General features: G+C 41.8%; 1 protein-coding gene across 1 annotated transcript in view; it reads left to right on the top strand.

Moving 5' to 3' along the window:
* Window positions 1-20,848, top strand: part of LOC121870553 (dynein axonemal heavy chain 10-like) — a 129,588-nt gene that overhangs the window by 98,412 nt on the left and 10,328 nt on the right. The window contains exons 10-12 of the mRNA XM_042372384.1: window positions 300-404; window positions 6,368-6,458; window positions 19,866-19,969. Coding sequence (XP_042228318.1) covers window positions 300-404; window positions 6,368-6,458; window positions 19,866-19,969 — 300 coding nt within the window. The remainder of the gene's footprint in view (window positions 1-299; window positions 405-6,367; window positions 6,459-19,865; window positions 19,970-20,848) is intronic.

Genomic DNA, 20,848 nt, shown 5'->3' with positions numbered 1-20,848 from the left:
TAGTTATTTGTCGTCAAAAAGTGGAGTTTGGGGGTCGGGCTGGGTTCTATTGGAATTAATCCCATATGTTCTGTTGTTCACTTAACGCGGATTTCACTTAACGCGGGACCCTCTGGGTTCAATTGACCGCGTTAAGTGGGGTACAACTGTATATACATATATATATATATATATATATATATATATATATATATATATATATATATATATATATATATATATATATATATATATATATATATATATATATATATATATATATATATATATATATAAAAGCTTTGTTTACTTCATTTCAGTTGATCTTAGAGTCTTCAGTGGAAAGTCTGGTTGATCTCGTAACCCATGAGCTCCGACCTGTTAATTTGCTGCCCTCCAACATGCGGGAGACACAACCCTTCCTGGTGAGTCTTGGCCCTGACCATTCTTTGATTTTGTTGGAAAAAAGTTAGTGGGCTTCAATTGTGGTAATGAGATATAGTATTGAAAGGGTTGATATTAATTATACACTACTTAAAATTCAGGGGGTCCCCTAAATTCGTAGATTTTTATTTTGCAGTCCTATAAAATTTGCGGATGACACTCTGGTTGTAACTTAGAATGTTTGTGGGTAGTTTTAATGTTGCCATAATTTTCGTTCTAGAGACACTTATTTCCTTTATCTGTATTGTACATTCTATATGTGTGTGTTTGTAGACACATAAATAAATTATAATGGGAAATACTCTCACAAATATGGTAATCAGAAACAAATTTATTGAAAATGTGAGTCTACCTTCAAGTCTGTGCTTTATTACTTTATTAATAAAGCAGAAAGATCACAGATTGCATATTTCCTGGTGTCATGTGCCAAAAATTTCTTGCCAGGGTCTGTTTCACCCACTAACTGAGAAAAATATTTTGTCATTTGACTAGGAAACAATTCCTTACCATCCTGTGATGAGAATACATAGGGGCCTCGATTAGGGAATCTGGTTAACCATTCTTGAAGAATCTTAGCTGGGCACAATATACAGTATGAGGAACCCTTGTTTCCTCCATTAGCAGTTTTATCCTGATAGGTTGAGCTTGAAAATCCTCCCTTTCATTTTTTCTTAGGATCTCCATAGGGAAAAGGGCGACATCTTCCTCAGAAAATACCAATAATGATGGATTATTGGAAATTGAAATCAGTTCACTGATTCTCGTACCTGTTGTTATTGCTAGAAGAAAGGCTGCCTTCTGGAGCAATCTGTCCCGGTTCAGATTTATATTGTAATTAGGCCTAATAAGAAATTTAGTAACTTTATCTAGAGACCAAGGTGGGATTCTCTTAGGCCGAGGGGGTCTCTGAATGAAAAAGGACGATCTGAGCATTTGATAAATTCTTGGGTTCAAAGTATAATATTAAAACCCCATTCCAGAGGGTCAACCAATGCTGATTTATAAGATGCAATTGTCGATCCTTAAAAACCTTTTAACTCTGAACAGAAAATCTAAAAATTCTAACACCATTGTTTCCGACAATATGATTGGAGTTGTTAACCTGATAATTCATTGTAGATAGATGTTTTGCTGCTGCTATACATTGGATTCCAATTTTTCCTGTACAACTCATTTATGGAAATATTGTTGAAAGCCCTAAAACTAAAAGCCCAGCTAAGGAAGCAAGCCACTAATAATGCTTTAAGTGGTTAGTGCTTATTTACTGCTACGTTCTTCCCCTTTTCCTCCTGCTTTGTTTGAGGAATAAGCATTAGTTAAGTATAGATCCGCTGTTGAGCAAGCTATTCATATTACTGTTCCCTGGAGTCGTCAGACCTTTTGGAAATTTAAAAGAGGAAGGTCTAACGGGGGAACTTTAGAGGAGGAAACAATCCAAGACGTAGTAGGAGTGGCCGTTTGTTCAGAAGTGGAAGGAGACTTTATTCCACCACGTCAGTGACCATTCCCTCCCAATTAAGCCAGACAGCTGGGTTGTCTTGGGAGTTGGGAAAACAGGTGGACTTCTTCCATATGGGTGTACAAGACAAGCAAAGGGGGCTTCACATGGACTTGGTTGAGACGCCCTCCGCTAGTGTTACCAAAATAAAAAAAGAAAGTATAAGGAAATAATGGTTAAAAAATATATAAAAATAAAATCAACAAACTGGTTATCCTTAAAGGCTTTCTATTACCGCCCCAAAGAAAGATTTCATTTATTTTTCTGTCTTTCTAAAGGACTGAGTGGGTGTATTAAATCCGTTATTCATAGCAAAATGCAGTGTACATAGAGATAGCACATAAATATTGACAAACTGCTGAAGTGAACTGAAAAAAAAACAGAAAAAAAACAGAAGACACCCTAAAGGCAACAGGGAAGGTTAAAACCAGCAGAGGGCAGCTAAGTATACTGTTTTTCTTTAATTTATTTTTAAATAGGTGTAGATCTATACACAGTCTGCACCCCCCTCCGCCCCACCTTCACAACAACAACAACCATGAGTATGACATGTGATTACTGTTGGGGGATATTGGATATGGATGATACAGGCCTGACCAATGCAACGTTTAGGACGATGCAAGCTGCCGTAAAGCATGAAGGCTGTTGCTGGTATTGCCCTGACTGCGTAGTCAAGGTGAAAGAGGCGATTGCAAGCCATACGGGAACGAGTTCCCTAGGGACGAAAATAGATGAAGCTGGAGCCTTGCTGGTTGTCAAATTAGAGCAAGTTGGGAAAGAGATCCTTGCTAAGACTGAGAAAGTAGCCGATAGAATGGATGTGGTTGCTAAGAGGAATTCTGCTGAGGCATTAGCAGGGCCATGGGAGGTGGCACAGAGTAATGCAGGATCAGAACAGGTTCTCCAGCAGCTAGAGTCTCTGAAGAAGTGTGTCGAAGAAATAAAACTTAATTGACCTACTGTTATGGGAGAGGAGGAACAACTGGAACGTTTCCAGCGCAGGAACAATGTAATAGGTTTTGGTGTCCCTGAGAGCCAAGCGGAGGAACTGAGACAAAGATAACACATGATAAGATGCAGTTTAATAATATTTGTACAGAGGTTCTGAAGATGCCATCAACCCCTCAGGATGAAGAGGCTGGGAAAAAAGTAGGGGTATAAGCCTCGCCCCCTCAGGATCACACTAGTGAGTGAGGAGGAGAAATGGGAGGTTATTTGGCAGGCAAAAAACTTAGCAAGGAGTGAGGCATCTCGAAGTGTATTCATTCACCCAGATCGCATGGTAATGCAGAGGGAACAGCACAAGAAGCTCCTACAGGGCTTGAAGCAGAGAAGGGAAGAGTCGAGGAGGAACGGGGACGGGTGTACATGGGTTATATTCAGGGAGAGGGTACTGGAAGCAAGTGTGCCGACACAGGGCCAGGGGGCAGCAGTGCACTCTCCACCTGCGCTACTCCCCACATGGGAGGTGGCACCAGCTCCGCCTGCCAGCCGGGAGGAGGAGAGCGCAGTATAAACAATGGCATTTCTAACCACACCCTGTAAATTACAGTTTACTTAGAAAATGTTGCAGCTTCTGAGAATGGAGGGGGGCCGGAGTTACTATTAAGAGCAGAGATGTAAACGAGAACAAATTCTGGCTTGAATGTCATGTACACTAATACTGACACGTTCCTTGATCAGAGAGAGGAGTTTGAAGCACTACTAAAGGTACACTAACCAGATATTGTAAGAGTTGTAGAACTGTTGTACAAGAACTGGAGAATCAACCCAAAGGAATGTGAGTTTAGTATTGCTGGATACGACTCATTTACGAACCTTTCTCAAGAAACTTGCAAGAGGGGTGTGGTTATCTATGCTAAGCAAGACCTTAGAGTCAGCCAGGCGAGGGTACAGGGAGAGGATGTTTTTGAAGAGTCCAAGTGGTGTAAAATTAAATTAAAGGGAGGGGACTTACTTATCTTCGGGTGTATCTACTGATCCCCAAACTGTGGCCCACTAAATCAAAGGAACTTAATAGACAATGCAGAGACTTTATCTATGGCGACATCGACTGGAGAAACGAGTTCACCCCAAATGACTTGAATAACCCTGCTACTCATTTTGTGGAAACTCTGATAGATAATTTTCTGTTCCAACATGTTAGAGACCCGACACATTACAGAGGGTAGCAAACACACAAGCCACTAGACCTCATCATAACAAACGAGGATGGTATAGTGGCCAAACTGGAACACATTGCCCCAGTTGGCACCAGTCACCATATAGTGTTGTCATTCAGATTTAACTGTTACCTAGTTCAGGATAAGGCCAGGCCAAGGTGCAAATATTGCAAGGGAAATTACAATGGGATGAGGGAAGAGATGAGTGGTATCAACTGGCCTGACTCATTAAGGTACAAGAACGCAGACACTACGCTGAATATCATAACTAGTAAAGTGACCCATTTGATTGATAAATATATACCCAAGACCAAACCCAGTGCTTCTAGGAATACGAAGGGATCCCTACACGTGAACCATGCGGTTGTCAACAAAATTAAGAAGAAAACCCAGAAATTCAAGACTTGGGTTGGGTCAAACGATGAGCAAGAGAGGAGGATGTATGCAAGAGCCAGAAACCAAGCAAAGATAGAGTGTAGATGGGCTGAAAAGGAGTTCCAGATGCTGGTTGCAAGCGAGGTCAAGTCAAGCCCAAAGGCATTTTACCGCTATGCAAAGTAAAAATTAAAAATGCGATTCGGAGTATCAGACTTGTGGCTTGAAGGTGGTAGTTACGCAGATTTTGACCAGGATAAAGCTGAGGCATTGAACAGCTTCTGTAAGTGCCTTCCGGTCTTTTAAAGGTTAATCAGACTCTTTATGTTAAATTCAAACGTTATAATTCTGTCAAACCTGTTGATTACAATTCATTTTAGTATTTCAAATAAGTCATACATAGGCACTCATAATTTGCCACCCAAATGACCTGGGTGAATATAACTTACATTGGTGGGATTCTTGTAAGATAGTAATTTATTTGAATACCTGTATAAACAAGCTATATTTGCAATAGACATAACAATTTTAGTACCGTAATCATTTAGTACATGTACAATACAGGTTTGCACTTAGGTCCATTGTTACTGTACAATATTGACTAAATTCACTAGATAACGTACGCCTGGTCGCACAATCTATAAGAATACGCGATGCATACGTGACTGTGCCCGCTCTAGGTCCATTTCGGTTCGCTAGGTCCCATTATTTGAATGGGTTTTTTTTTTCAATTTAAATTTTAATTGTTTATTCCTTGATAGAGGAAGCGGGATCCTAGTGCTGTCACTTGGTACCCCTGTACCGTAACACCAGAAGCCACTGGCCAGTGTCACAATTATATTCAGTACAGTACAGTCATCCCTTGGTTATCGCGCCTAATTGGGACCCCGCCGATAACGAAATTACAGAACCTTTGGGATTTATTCTAATTGGTTAAGGCACCCAAGACCCAACCCCAAGTTTCCCATTTTACGACCATTTAGACCCACTAAATATATATATAATGTTATGGTAAATATCATAAACACACACAGGCATGGCTAGGTTTATTACAAAGTGATGAAAAGGGTACGCTTAATACTGTAGTCCACAAAACATGTAGCTATGCTTTTTTTTATTTGGTCCCCCGTCATACGAGTCCGTTTTCTCTCACATCAGGACGCCCGAGTCCTCCGTTTTCTCTCTTAATCTTAGAGTGCACCAGAAACTTTACTATTTTTAGTAATGCCACAGAATTTGAAATTGCAACCCCAATTGCAACTGGGGTTGCAATTGTTGAGGCAACTAGATATGTCTGATTACAGCAAATGTGTTATTGTCAATTTGTAGGTGAAAGATTTTATCCTCAATAGATGTAGGTTAACATTTCACCTGTAGGCAAATGCTTAAAAAAAGCCTAAGTAAGGAAGCATATTCTTTTAACACATAATATCTGACCAGTATGGGGAGGATCATCGTGTCTCCGTCAGGGGGTCGTGGAGTGCTGGTCCAGCAGGCGTCACTTTTTTGGGGGGGGGCCATGGACGTATATGCGATCGGACGTTGTTCGGTTGGACGTTAACCGGCGCATGACTGTATATATATATATATATATATATATAATATATATATATATATATATATATATATATATATATATATATATATATATATATATATATATATATATATATATATTATCTATATCTATATCTATATCTATATCTATATCTATATCTATATCTATCTATATATATCTATATATGCCCAGTTGTATTTAAGTAAGAAATGGTATTTTGACTTACTCATGTAATTTACATTTAAAAAATACCATCAAACCTTTTGGCCTTATATGGGTGTTTAAAACCCCTAGCTTTTGCTCCATAAACATTGCTTTTTAATTCAGTATTATTATTGTTTCTTTGTGCAGGACTCCCATACACGGGTAACAGAAGCTCTTCAGGTTGTGGCCGAATGGGAAACTGCTGTTGCTCAATGTGCAAAGACAGTTTTTGTGTCAGGTATGAAAAATCTTTCTGTACAGTATTTTGTGTAGATGTCACTAGAGTTAGGTGTCTCACTTATGTTAATACCAGAGTAAGTTTATCTGCTTTTCTTTAGTTTCAGTGATGATGATGATGATGATAAAAAAGATAGATATTTTCACATATGAAAAGATTTACTGGAATTATACTATACTGTACAATATCTTTTTGTATAGGTGTAGGGTTTGTATGTAGGCGTGACTGAAGCAGTCTGGGCTAAGTCCCGGCAGAGTGTGAAGCGGGAACGGCGTGACTCCGCATGTGCATGACTTGAGTGTCGAGCGCTTGGGGTGATTAGAAGCTACGCTGTCTGTAAGGACATCTCGTTATTAAAGGCAAGATAACTCTCCACACTATTATTGGGCCTCCTACATGGTGTAGTGAACTTGTTACAGACCTATGAGTGCCAGTAATGTCGCGACGTGGATGCAGCATCTCATTCTCGCCTACCAGCATTCAGCAAGGTTGTTAGCATCCTGGCTGATGCAGAGGCTGCTCTTAGCCTCACTCCACCCCTGTCGCAGCCGCAGCCCGCGCTGTGGACGTCCTTGCCATACCTTCCGGCGAGCGAGGTGCAACAAGGGCCTGTGTTGCCCAACCCACAGGCAGCTTCAGCACAGCAGGTGCCAGCTCAAGCTGCAATGCCCAACCATTCCATGCTGGTGAGATTGTTCAGAGCTATGTCTGAGGCTGCGGGGCATGGTACAAGCATCAAGATGCCCGCTTCGGCTGCCCCGGCCAAGTGTGTAGTAGGTCTGACTATTTCGTTCAGATTGTGGAAAAGATCTGTCACCACGTGGATAAAATTGAACAGGTGGTCAGATAGCGAGGTCGTGCGCTGCGTGCATCTGTTGTGCTTGGAGTACCTGCAGCGAATTGTGGATGCCAAGTTTAGTGAGGCCAGATGGGCGAGGGCTAGGACATGTGGTTTACTGTAATTCTGGTATCAAATTATGGAAAAGAATGGAGGTAAATACTGCAGGAAAATGATACTTCTAACATATAAATAAAATGGTTTATTAAAATGAAGTTATATTTTAAGAATATAACTTAGGTACATTCTCCACTTACACCATTCCTGGGTGTACATTTACAAGAACACACAACATTATACTCTTACATATAGCACCTTTGAGCACCATTAATACCAGTTACCTTAGAACTGTAGTTCTCAATCGTACAGGACTCAGTAACAGCACCAAAACTAATACATTAAAAACACAGGATTAGTAGCTTCTGTGTGCCACTGTGATACATTTGCCAAGGAGCAAATTGGTGGACTCCAAACACTCATACAACGTTGGCAGTTACCTACAGGGCTACTCGGATGAATAACCCTGCCAAAATATAGTTCCACTGAGTGGTGGACTCGTACAAACAGTGCTGGGCGCTGGCCGGGTTTGCTGTCATGGGAGAGTGCCAGGACGGACAGTGAACACAGTCTAGCGTGTGTTTGGGCAGGTTGACTGGGCCTCAGGGTAGATGGTTAGTTCCCCACGCCCGTGTTCACGAAGTTACCCGAGTTTACTGGCTTTCATCCATCTCCCAAACTAGTGTGGAGGTCGTCCCAGGCCACAAGATCCTTGGCCTACAGGAGTCTGTGGACGGAGTGGCTTCATACGCTAGACTGAGGTCGAGCGTGTCGCTTCCCTCATTCCACGCTCACCCCTGAGTTCCACTCACGTAGATAATATCAACTAACTTTGACGTGTGAAAATGAGACTATGAACTTATTTTAATTTCCTAAGATCAACTTTTCAAACTATGCTCTGACTGAGCTTTCACAGACAAGAATTAAATTGATTTGAAGTTCAGGATGGCAATACATTGTGAGCGGGGCGTCGGACAAGGAATATTCGGTTACACCTGTTAGATCCTCAAAGGTAAGTGGCATGACATTTCCTTGCCTTTCAGAATAATTAATTATTTTTGTAAATAACAGCCTTATAACTATTTCACCATGAACATCAGATTCTCTGATGTTCATAGATGAAAGAGAAGTAACTTCAGCCTTGAACTACTAGTGCCTAAACTCACAAGAGACAATAAACTCCTTACCACTGTTGTAGGTGTCCTCAAAATATATTATCTTAACCCTATGTACTACATGCCTAGAGCTATATGACACTTGAGCTATATGACACTTGAATGCTTTATCTCACTGTAGGTGTATCTGACTTATGGCTACTCCTACGCTTTATCTCTTAAATTTAAATTTACTTTGTAGGGAGGCTGGCTACAGGATGCCACAGAAAATGGGCGGCACCTAAGCGAGGGAAAACACATCTCTCTCTAGGGGTAGCTCACCAGTTTCACACATGTTTGTGGGCATGGAGCATAATGTGGATTATTAGATGTTAGACAGACTAGCTATGCTATTGTGACTATGACAGTGGCAGCAGTTCTTAAAGTCCAGACAAGCACCCGGTGAGTCCATCGCACAGTATTTTCATAGTGTGCAATGTGAATGTGATATCTCAGAATACATGTTGGTGAGAAAGGTCATGGCAGCCCTAGTTGACAGTGTCCTCAGAAGGGACCTCTACCAAAACTGGGAGAGGTACTTGAATGTGAATGTGTTATACAACAAGTGCCTTACATACAAGAGCACGAAGTGAGATGCTGATGTACATGAGTTCCACTCAGTGGCGGCATGTGGCAACTCTATCAGCTGTGAAATGGACGAGGGTGACGAGTCTTCCTTGCTGGACGTGTGTGGTGATGTGAACCAAAGGTCGCACAAATCGCACGACACATCCCCACGCAAGCCCGTCTACAGCTGCTGGTTTTGTAGATGGAGACACACCAAGAGAGAGATTTGTCCCACAAAGAATTTGGCATGCAGGGGATGTGGCAAGGTGGGCAACCTGGTTAGCTGTTGTAAAGGCAAGCGCAAAGGGCCCAGCAAGGGAGGCTATGCCACCATGTCGGGCACCGTGACAGTGGCTTCGGCGGGTGTGGCACCCCTGCCGTCCCTGCGAGTTGCGGTATCGATGTTATCTGGCGGGATGTCACACATCTTTGAGGTGGTGGCAGACACGGGTACACAAGTGACGGTGGTTGGACCTTTGCTCCTGAGGGCACTATGGGTACGAGTTTCGAGACTGAATATGCCGGGTAACGACATCAGGGGCATCAACAACTTGCCGGTAAAGTGCCAGGGCAGCTGTTGGTTCCGGATCAAGGAACATGGCAAATCAATTGAGGAGGAGGCTCGGATTGTGAATTCAGCGAAGAGGTTGTTCCTCTCCCTGGCAGTTTGCAGGGGGCTGGGCCTGGTCCTTGACTCCTACCTGTTGCCTGAACCAGTTGTGGCCACTGGCAGCGAGGTGGTCCCCGCAGCGTCCCAGGGCACATCGGTACCACCCAGACCCCCCAGCATACCCCTCCAGTTAGTTGAGGAAAATGTGCCACGTTTGGAGGAGTGGTTGTGTCGACACTTCTCGAACACTGTATTTAACACCACACACACCTCCTCCCTGGTGCACACCCACATGCTTGCCACACACCTGCGCTGGCCGTGAAGCAATGGGAGTTGGAAGTCAAGTGCCAACTCGACGAGGATGTGAGGAGGGGTGTGATCACCGTGGTGCCAATGGGCAAGGCGGTGGACTGGTGCGCCTGCATGGGCTTGGTGACCAAGAGAAACGGCCAGCCGAGGCATACAGTGGACAACCAACAGCTGAACAGGTGGTGCCGTAGAGAGATGCACCACACACACAGGTGCCCTTTGACGTGGCATCAGGAGTCCCTCAGCACAGCTACAAGTCGGTGGCGGATGCCTTCTGGGGATTCCACCAGGTGAGGCTGGACGTTGAGAGCAGTCGCCTCACCCCCTGAAGAGGCCAAAGTCCAAAAGGGTGTATTGGGACGAACACCTTGAGTAAATTTGAAGAAGCCAAGAATCCTACTGCTGTAGTGATGGGTGGTGTTTAGCTCTGTGCGGCAGCCACAGGCTGAGCGATGCCGAGGCAGGTTATGCGGTGGTGGAGGGTGAGGCTCTGGCAGTGGTGTGGTGCCTGCAAAAAGCCTGCCTCTTCCTGCTGGGGTGCCCAAATCTCTTGCTGGTGACGGACCACAAACCGCTGGTGAAGCTGTTTGGAGACAGGGCACTTAAAGATGGTCTTAACCTCCGGCTGTTCCAACTGAAAGAGAAGACACTACAACATCGCTTCACCATCGAATACGTCCCCGGGAAACGTAACAGTGGGGCACACACACTTGCGCTACCCCACGCTCACAGTGTCGCCAGACCAGGGGGACCTGGCCGGTGAGGAGGTGTTGGCTGATGCTATGGTGGCCGCTACGGTCGCGACGCTCGGTGACAGGGAGATCGCGATGGACCATGACATTGTTAAGGAAGCTGTGGATGGATACCAGGCCTACCAGCAGCTGCTGTGCCTTGTCAGGGCTGGGGATTGGCCTGAGAGCAGAGCGCGGGAGATAGAGTGTCTACGGTCATACTAACAAGTGAGGGACAGGCTAGCTGTCATGGAGGACCTTGTCACATACACTTTTGATAATAGCCATGTCAGGCCGGTCATCCCGGAGGCACTGAGGCACCGAGTGGCTGCCCACCTACACGCAGGACACCAGGGGCTAGACTCGATGCTGCGCCGGGCCAGGCAGACAGTGTACTGGCCTGGGATGGAGGCGGATGTGAAGTACTGCCAAGCATCCTGTCTCACATGCAAGACATTCCCTCGCATCCTCCGGAGCCGATAGTCCTCATGCCACCTCCTGAGTTCCCATTCCAACAGGCCATCATGGACCTGTTTCAGTTGGATGGGCGCACTTACCTGGCCTACGCAGACAGGTTAACAGGGTGGCTGGAAGTGGCGCACCTCCCCGGAAGTGCCACCTCGAGCGCAGTCATCGCCAGGCTGCTCACCTTCTTCAGGAGATGGGGTGCACTCAAGGAGATTGCACCAGACACCAGTACCAACCTGGACAGTGGAGAGATGGCAGCATTCTACAGGGAGTGGGGAATCACAGTGCGCATCTCCTCCGCCCACTTACCCCAGTCCAACAGCTGCGCTGAGGCAGCAGTGAAAGCGGCCATGCAGGTGTTGAGGGGCAACACGGGTGCTGGCTGCAGCTTGCCCAACAGTAAGGCAACTCAGGCGCTGCTCCGGTTCCTCAACACCCCTGAGGGAGAGGGATAAGTCACCTGTGCAGCTGGCAGCGGGCAGACAACTGAGAGATGGCGTGCTGGCGACCAGGCAACATTACTTGGTGGACAGGCTATGGAGGACAACCCTACGGTACAGGGAGCGCGCCATGGCAGAGGGCCAGGCTCGCATGCAAGGTGGCCCCACATGTGATGCTGCGACGCTTCCACATCTGTGCATGGGCACACCTGTCAGGGTGCAGGACCCCATGTCGAATGCATGGGATAAGTTGGGCGTGGTGGTGGAAGTGAAACCATAGAGAAGTTGGGTGGCAGTGGCCGCCTGTCCCTGCGAAATCTCCGTCACTTCTGCCATAGCGCCTTACCCGCACCAATATCATATGTGGGGCAAGGAGAAAACTCGCCAGGCGACCCTGTGGCATCAACCACGCCCTCGCACCCAAATGGGGGCATCCCCCAATGGCCAGCACCCCCGCCTTGCGAGACAACGCCCATCACACCTGCAAGACTATGTTTGTGGTGTCTCTGCTATGGAAAATGAATTCCGACTTATTTTATTTCACAGGCATTTGTATATTTATGTACTGTACTGTGTTGTATTTTAGGACAGCTTTGTTTTTGTTTTGTTTTTGTTTTTTTTGTGTCACAACTTGCTCGCTATAGGTTCCTGTTGGTTTGAGATCTTATAACAAAATGTTAAATTCAGTTCTCAAAATCTCGTGGGGGGTGTAGGGTTTGTATGTAGGCATGACTGAGGCAGATGCGGTATGACACTCTGGGCTAAGTCTCGGCAGCGTGTGAGGCGGAAACAGCCTGACTCAGCATGTGCGTGACTGAGTGGTGAGAGTCGAGCGCTTGGGGTGATTAGAAGCTACGCTGTCTGTAAGAACATCTCATTATTAAAGGCAAGATAACTCTCCACACTATTATTGGACCTCCTACAATTGAGGTTATTTTTTTTATGCTCTACTTCCTGTAAATTTTACATACATTTTTCAATTCCTCTCTGTCTTACCATATGTCTTCTCTTATTGACATATAACTTTGTCCAAAAATTTAGTTTTTAGTTGCATTGTGTATTATTAGTGGTCTTCATTATATGCCGGGGATGTGTTCCATATAAAAATTAATGTAATTAAGGGTATAATGTATGTATTTCAGTATGTACAGTAATACTCCTTTGAAAGCTCAGGACCCTCCTCCACCCCAATTGGCAGCCGCCTTGCTGCGGTGGTGGGACTTGCGAGTCCCAATGATCCAGTGAGCCATACCAGAGACGGGTTGGCCCCCCTTCCTTCCCTCCTTGGAGGGAGGTGAAGGGTTTTGCAAACTGGGTGGTTCACTGGGGAGGGTCCAGACAAAATGGCTCCGATCCTGCTGCCAGTTTGGAAAGCAGACCGGCAGCATCATCCCCAGTCCAGACCACTGAGGCGTCCCATAATGCTGGGAAATGGGAGACCTGAAGGTTGAGCGATGCCACACTCTGCACCCTGAGGTTTACAACATACTTCTTTGGTCCTATATTCCAGCTAGATGGGCGGCTTGGTTGGGCCTGATCAAGTCACTCGGCTGGTCACAGTGTAGCTAGGGTCAAGCAGGCATCAGTGGGCCTGTCACTCCTATAGTCCAGGAGCTGCCATCTTGGCCACCTGGTGGTTACCCTTGTATACTTCCCCGCTTCCCCTGGGGTCACCAGGGTCTTATCTCTGGCATGGACCCCTCCTTTGCTGGGCTCTGTGGTGGGTTGGGGAGTGAAGTTATTTTGTTTCTACTTATGAATGACACTAACTACATTAGCTGGCCTGATAATCCCATTGATAAACCTGCACCTGTCCCTGGACCATCCTCTAGATCATTAATTGCTACATTACAGCTTCATCAGATATAAAAAAAAGTGGGTCTGGGTCCTAATAAAAGCCCAAGTCTAAAAGCTGCAGGAGGCCCACTAGCCCTGGCACCCTCCATGATGCTTCTACCTGTGAGATCTTACCAGGTGTGTTCAAACAGTAAAACCTCATCAAGGCAGACCCCATTAAGATGGATATCGGTTAAGCTGGACAAAATAATTTGCCAAAAAATTATTAAAAATTAAGAAAAAAAAATTGCCCTCAGATATGTCCACCTTGAGCCAAAATTTCGAGGGACTGAGGTGTCAGTGTGTGGGACACAGGTGCCCGAGAGCTAACAATTGTTGATTTTGGGAATATTATTTCATTCACTCTAGTAATGATTACAGTACAATGTTTCTTATTATGTTCTTGTAGGTAAATGCACAGTTTATATAACTTTTTTATCACTGTGCCCATCCCCATTTTCAAATTAGACTACAAGATACTTGAGTATTTCTCCCATACCTATTTCGATCATACGCTTGGCAACAAGAGCCTGGGTGCGAGTGAGTGGCCGCTAGTTAGTGTCATATGCAGTTATAACTCTCCTCCATCCCCGCCATATTTCACTGGGTTTACTGTTATTATTAGTGTTTACTGATATAATAGTGATTAACCATGGCATTGTAACCAGGTTAGACTCATCACTTTAACCACCAGGCTACTGTGAGGTGTTATGGTTGTTTTACAACCCGTCTTTTTGGGTAGATATACGTAGCTTTATTCATTTATTTTTACTCAGTTACATGCACACACCATCCTACACACATACAGGTTGTACCTCTCTAGTCCGGCATTCTGTGGTCCGGAAACTCCCGTGGTCCGGAACGATTTTAGTTTGTCCAATAGGTAGATAGGCAGCTTTTTTTTTTTTTTTTTTTTTTTATCTGAATTATTATTATTATTACAGGAGTATTAAATTTTTGCCCCTCAGGCCCCAATGTGGGTCAGTGACCTATGCCCGGGTGGGCTAATCCCCTTAAAAAAAAAAAAAGCCGCGGGAAATTAAGGTTTGTTTACATCCGGCAGTTCGGCTGCTCTCTCTCTCTCTGCTTGTCTATACAGAGTACAACATTTAACCCTTCAATATATATGAGCAGTAAATAAGTGTTGCTTTCATATTCTTATGTAGAGTAATGACGATATATTTTCACATGTGCGCACTTACATATGAGCAGTCTCACTTTTTTTTTTACCATTAATGGTTAGCTACTTATATTGTTCCATTTATTAACATTAAATAACATTACAGGTACTTCAAGCAACCATATTCATTTTTTACATTAATTTTACTACAGCTAAACTCAGGGTCTTATTTTCTTCAGTTTTATATGTAGAACCAATCAGTCACTGGTTTCGTAAGCTTTAACATAAACAATGCCGGCAGCCGTCTCGTCTCCTCTAATATTCCACGTATTATTAATAAATTATATTGTTAATTTTGCACACATGTACATTAATTCAATAAAAACAAATTCAGAAACATTAATTAAAATATATATGAACAGTAAATAAGTGTTGCTTTCATATTCTTATGTAAAGTAATGACGATATGTTTTCACGTGTGCGCATGCGCACTTACATATGCGATCTCTCTTTTTTCTTTACCATTATCGTTAGCTACTTCTATTGTTCCATTTATTTACATTAAATAACATTACTTAAAACAACCATATTAATTTTACTACAGCTACAACCAAGGTCTTATTTTCTTCAGTTTTATATGTAGAACCAGTCAGTCACTGGTTTTGTAATCAACGAAAACAATGTTGTGTCATTTCCTCGTGTGTTTTAATATTCTACGTATTATTAATGAATTTTATTGCTCATTTTGCACACATAAACATTAATTCAATAAAAAAGACATTCAGTAATAAACAATGATGAATCTTTTGTACATAAGAGAAATGACGCTGTTTACACGATTATGCACGTCGTCTGCACGTTGGCGGGCCGTTTAAACCCGTCGAAATTCAAGTTTCCGCCGTCAAAATTTTTATTTATTTATTTTTTGGTGTGTTCCAGTAAAATACGTTAAGAATTAAAAACTCGCGAAATTTGAGAAGCTACTATACGACATTTAACCCTTCAATATGTCTTCAAAGAGACCATGACACAGAGAAAGTGGTGCTAGTGCTTCCAGGCATAAGCACAAGTCACTAACAGTGAGTTCTGCTATAACGCGTGTTTTGATAACGCGAATTTGCTCTAACGCGATTTATGAATTCGGAACAATATTTGTATAACGCGATCGCTTGTTTGCTATAACGCGATTTTTGCTTACTATTTCTCCAATTTTGTGGTATTAACTGTGAATATGGTAAAGAAGAATATCTCCAAAAAGCATTCTGATGATAGAATTCCCGGTGATTATCGTAAAAGAAAGGATATAACACTTGAAGAGAAGCTTGATGTTATCAACCTCAAAATCACCCTTCTCCCCCATCAAGTTACATTCATATTTTTTCAAGGTAAAGTGTTAAATTTACTGTATGATTTCATTATTAGATATGAATGTAACATTTATTTAGACTGTGCTATCCTTTGTGTTAGGCTAACTACTAAATTTTTTCGATTTCGAGTAATCTGCACCTAACCCTATTTTCTCCATAAGCCCTGTTATTTCTATTACGCGATTTTCTATAACACGATATTTTACAAGAACACAATTATCGCGTTATAGCAGAACTACCTGTATCTATCCAGGAAAAGGGTGAATTTCCATGGTCCGGCAATTTCCATGGTCCGGCACTGGTCAGGTCCCGAGGTTGCCGGACTAGAGAGGTACTGTACAACCTGTATTGTGAAAAAAATTAAAAGAAATAATTGTCCTTAGGGCAAACACGTAAAGGGAATATACATTTCTATATACATGAGGCAGCTGGCTGAGTGAGGGAGTGGAGGGTGTTGAGTGTAGGGGTGAGGGGGGGTGTTGTTTGGAAATCGGCATCCCAGCTGATCCTCGTTATTATGGTGAAACAGGGAGTGTATGCAAATGGTGAATGTGTTAAACTTTCATTTGGCTTTTATTTACTAATTTGCTTATATTGTACAGTATGTTTTGGTGGTATTATTTTTATTTATTCCTCACATTTCCTGGTACTGGATATATTATTTTAAGAAAACTATGGCTACAGGAGGAAAATTAAAATGTTTTTTTCCTAAATACAGTGGTCCCTCAGTTAACGAACACAATTTGTTCTACAGAGTCGTTCGTTAACCGAATCCATTATTTCAATGGGATATTGGGCAATTGGTTCCAGCTCACGAAAAGTACATACAAAGTAAAGCCAAAAAATGCATGAAGTCAGAAACACTCCTAAAATTTCCCTAAATCGCCCTTATATCACGAAGTCCGACATAGATACAAAAAAAAAAAAAAAAATCAATGGAGAATATTATGCTAAAAAATTTGGCATGGCAATGGGTTATCCACTCCCACCAGTATTAAGCAACCTATATATGGAATTCTTTGAAAATAAATTATTAAGTAATATTTTACCACCTTCAGCAGTCTGGTTTAAATATGTTGATGATGTATTTTGTCTCTGGCCAAGTAATGAGGACCTAAAAGCGTTCCTGCCACAATTTAATAACTTAGCCCCCTCGATCAAATTCACTGTGGAATTAGAGCATGACTGTAAATTGCCATTCCTAGACTGTCTGATCCACAGAATAGGTAACACCTTTAAGTTCAGTATTTATAAGAAACCTACTAATGTGTGTTCATACATTCATTATTATTCTGCCCACCATAATAGAGTCAAACAGTCCGTAATTTCATCAATGTTTTTACGTGCTTTGAGAATTTGCAGCCCGGAATTCATTGATGAGGAATATAAATACAGTGAACCCTCACTTTATGTGGTCAATTGAACCCACGGAGGCCCGCTAAAGCGAGAAACGTGTAAAGTGAACAACATAACATATGGGATTAATTGAAATAGAGACCGGGCCGACCCCCAAACTCCACTTTTTCCCGACACAATACCTATGTTCTAGTAAAAATAACATCTTAATTTTATGATGGTACACACATACACAATTAATATTTAAGAGAAATAGAGAAATACAATCGCCAAATTAATGTTCATTCAAATAATGGACTCGACTCCCTCCCCCTCTTCTCACACTACACTCGCTGGCTCTTCCCTCTCTTAGAAATGTTTGGGGGAAAACACTAGATTTTAAGGAAAAGTAATAAATAATACCTCAAACTAAAGTTAGGATAATATAATTGACATTGCTGGATTCCTTGTAAGACCAGGAATATTTTGAATATAAATGTCATATATTTTGCACAAAAGATAACATATTTACTCAGAGTAAACATTATATCTAAAATTTGTATGTCTAATGCAAAATCTATGATGTTTATATTCAAAATGATCATCATATTGTAAGAATTCCAGCAATGTAAATTATATTCTGGCCGGGTAATTTGTATGAATTTTATGAGCTAAATAAAAAAAATATATATTATACTTCACCGCTTATATGAGTAGATGAACCGCATTAAGTGAAAGTTCGGTTCTGGCGAGGCACCGCGTATATGAGAAATCGCGTTTAGTGAAACCGCGTTAAGCGGGGTACAACTGTACTGTACTGTATACAAAATCCTCGTGGCACTTATTATTTCAGCTATTACAACACAAATTAGCGGAGCCTTCTTTGTGTGTATTTACAGCTGATTTGCCAGGCAAGAAGATGACGGTAGCAATGCATGTGATGGAGGGTGTGGGAGGGGGTTTTGAAAATTGAAATTAAATGCCGGGTAGCGACGTGTCCTCCTAATATTACATATTAAGTAATTATTAGATGTTTTAATTGCCTGTATGTTGGCCTGGCGAGTTATTGCTAGGCATTGGCATACCTTTGTATAAAGCTAGATGTCGCTCTCTGCATTTAACAAAAAGAGGACTGCTGACACAAAGCTCCATAAAATTTTGTTCACTTCCTGTAGTGGTCTGCTGGTTCATATCCCTAACCCTAACAAAGTACAGGTACTGTAATAAACAATTACTGTATGTTTATTATTGGCTTATAATCTTTGTGCACACCAAAGTTTTCATTAAAAAGAATGTGTAGAATTTCAAGATGTTTTGGGAAAGTATATTTTTTGGAGGAACATATCTCAGCTTTTGTAATGGGTATCTATTTCATCCTAAAGTTAATTTCTTTGTTGCATGTAAGATAAAAACAGAAAATTTCCCCTTAAAATTTTTGAAGTGTTGGTGTGAGCGTTTCAAACTTTAGTTTCATTTTTATTTATAAATTATTTTTTCTAAACTGCCCATAGTAAGTATATTTGTGCCTCTATTTAGCTGGCTGATTGTGTAAAGTATTTCATACTCCAGGGATGTACAGTGACCCCTCGTTTAACGAACGCCTCGGTTAACGAAATTTCGGTTAACGAACTGCCTTCCATGAGGATCTTCAATTCGGTTAACGAACAAAAATTCGGTTAACGAATTTCTTATGAACCGACCTCAACATGTTTTTGCTTGCACTGACCGGGCAACCAGCTTTAGTATCAGTCCGCCAATACATTAATCGGTTCTAGGGCTTAAATTCCTTACTATTTTAGTAAATATCAAGAAGTTTATACTATTCAATAATTTTAAAAGTTTAATATTCAATTTTTTAGTCATTTTAACGATTATTGAACATAATTGAAGGTAAAGTGACTAGTTTAATGCGCGGCATCCAGCCTCTTAACACAGCAAACAGGCGTTAGTCTCTCTCTGTTTTCACTGGAGGTAACATCTTGCTTGAGACTCTCTTCAACTAAACACTTTTTTTCTGTGTTTCCAAGCAAATTATTGGTCATTTTGAAATATATTTTACATATTGACAATATATAATGCAGTGCAGTGTTGATTTAAAGAAAATAATTTTGAATTACACCAAGAGAGCTAAAATTTTATGGGTGAAATGGCGCCAAGGGGTGACTTCTCTTCCACCCCAATGCCTTCTCTTCTTCCTTCTCCTCCACCCCCATTCTAAATCCCATCATCATCATCATCATCATCATCATCATCATCATCATCATCCAGGAGCCTTCTACAAACACACCTCAAAGTAAGTGAACTTTTCTACCATTTTTGTTGAATTTAGGAAATTTTCAGTGAGCTGGAACCAATTACCCAAAAACCCATTGAAACAATGGTTTCGGTTAACGAACTTTTCGGTTAACGAACGACCTTCTGGAACGGATTGAGTTCGTTAACCGAGGGGTCACTGTATATCTCTAATGCAGCTTAATGTAGCCAGTCACCTATGTTATTTTAATTTCTTTTTATGACCGGTATATCTTTGTTTTTTATGTATATATTTTGCCCTTCATTTCTTATATTCCCACAGCTAAACGCCAGAGGGATGGTAGACAGGATTTTGATCCTAAGAAAGTTCTTAGTACCATTGCCAGCCTTCGTTCTGTGTGTAATGATCTCGGTGATATTATGAAGGTTAGTTATAGTTTCATTGGCATTATGAAACTGTTTTTTCACGTTATTTTTATTTTAAATTTCAAAGTACAGTAGAAGTCCAAAAATCCGGACTGCTTGGGGATTAGGTCGGTGTGGATTTTCGGATTTTCCGGATTCTCAGGCAGTACTTTTAAAATTAAAATTTAAGGAGGAATAAAGAAGAGATGAACAGGTACATTTTGATAGTTTATTCATTAGCAAATATAGCATGCTTCATTTATCAAAACGAGCAGTTTTAAAGAAAAAGCTGTGAATTCTAGAATCTTATTCTTTGCCTTTTTTATATCATAAATTGTAGACTTTCCAATGTCGTATGTTTCCATTAGAACAGTATTGCTCACACCACGTTCTAGTTTCTTAATTATTTCAAGTTTGTCACTCAATTTCAACATGTTCTTCTTTCTCTTCACAACGAAGTTTATCTACTTTAGGAGCCATTATTATGGGCTTGTGCAGTACTCTGTAAATGGAAAGAGTAGGACTCAAAGTTACATATGTTGTCACAGTTTTATTGCTCGTTTTAAAGTGGCGACCGCGTGTGGTTGCTTGTTGTTGCTGTGCAGCTGTGGCGCTCACGCATGCGCACATACACATAAAAGCCAGCTTAAAAAAAAAAAAAAAAAAAATTGAGTTTTCGAAAAGTCCGGATTCTCGGGTGGTCCGGATTTTTGGCATCCGGATTTTTGGACTTTTACTGTAGTAAGAGTAAAAAAAAAAACAGTGATCTGGGTTAACCAGCTACCTAACAAAAAATATCTGTAGAAGGAAACTTGTTTCTTTTCACATGAATAAAACAAATTGGTTGGATGAATAGCACTTTTTGTATTCATTTTTTTCCTTAGTTTGTCAGTACTGTAC

The sequence above is a fragment of the Homarus americanus genome, unplaced genomic scaffold (genome assembly GCF_018991925.1).
Source record: "Homarus americanus isolate GMGI-L3 unplaced genomic scaffold, GMGI_Hamer_2.0 scaffold32583, whole genome shotgun sequence".
Classification (NCBI taxonomy): Eukaryota; Metazoa; Arthropoda; class Malacostraca; order Decapoda; family Nephropidae; genus Homarus; species Homarus americanus.
The sequence above is the reverse complement of the archived record's forward strand: the minus strand, read 5'-3'. Positions and strand labels throughout refer to the sequence as shown.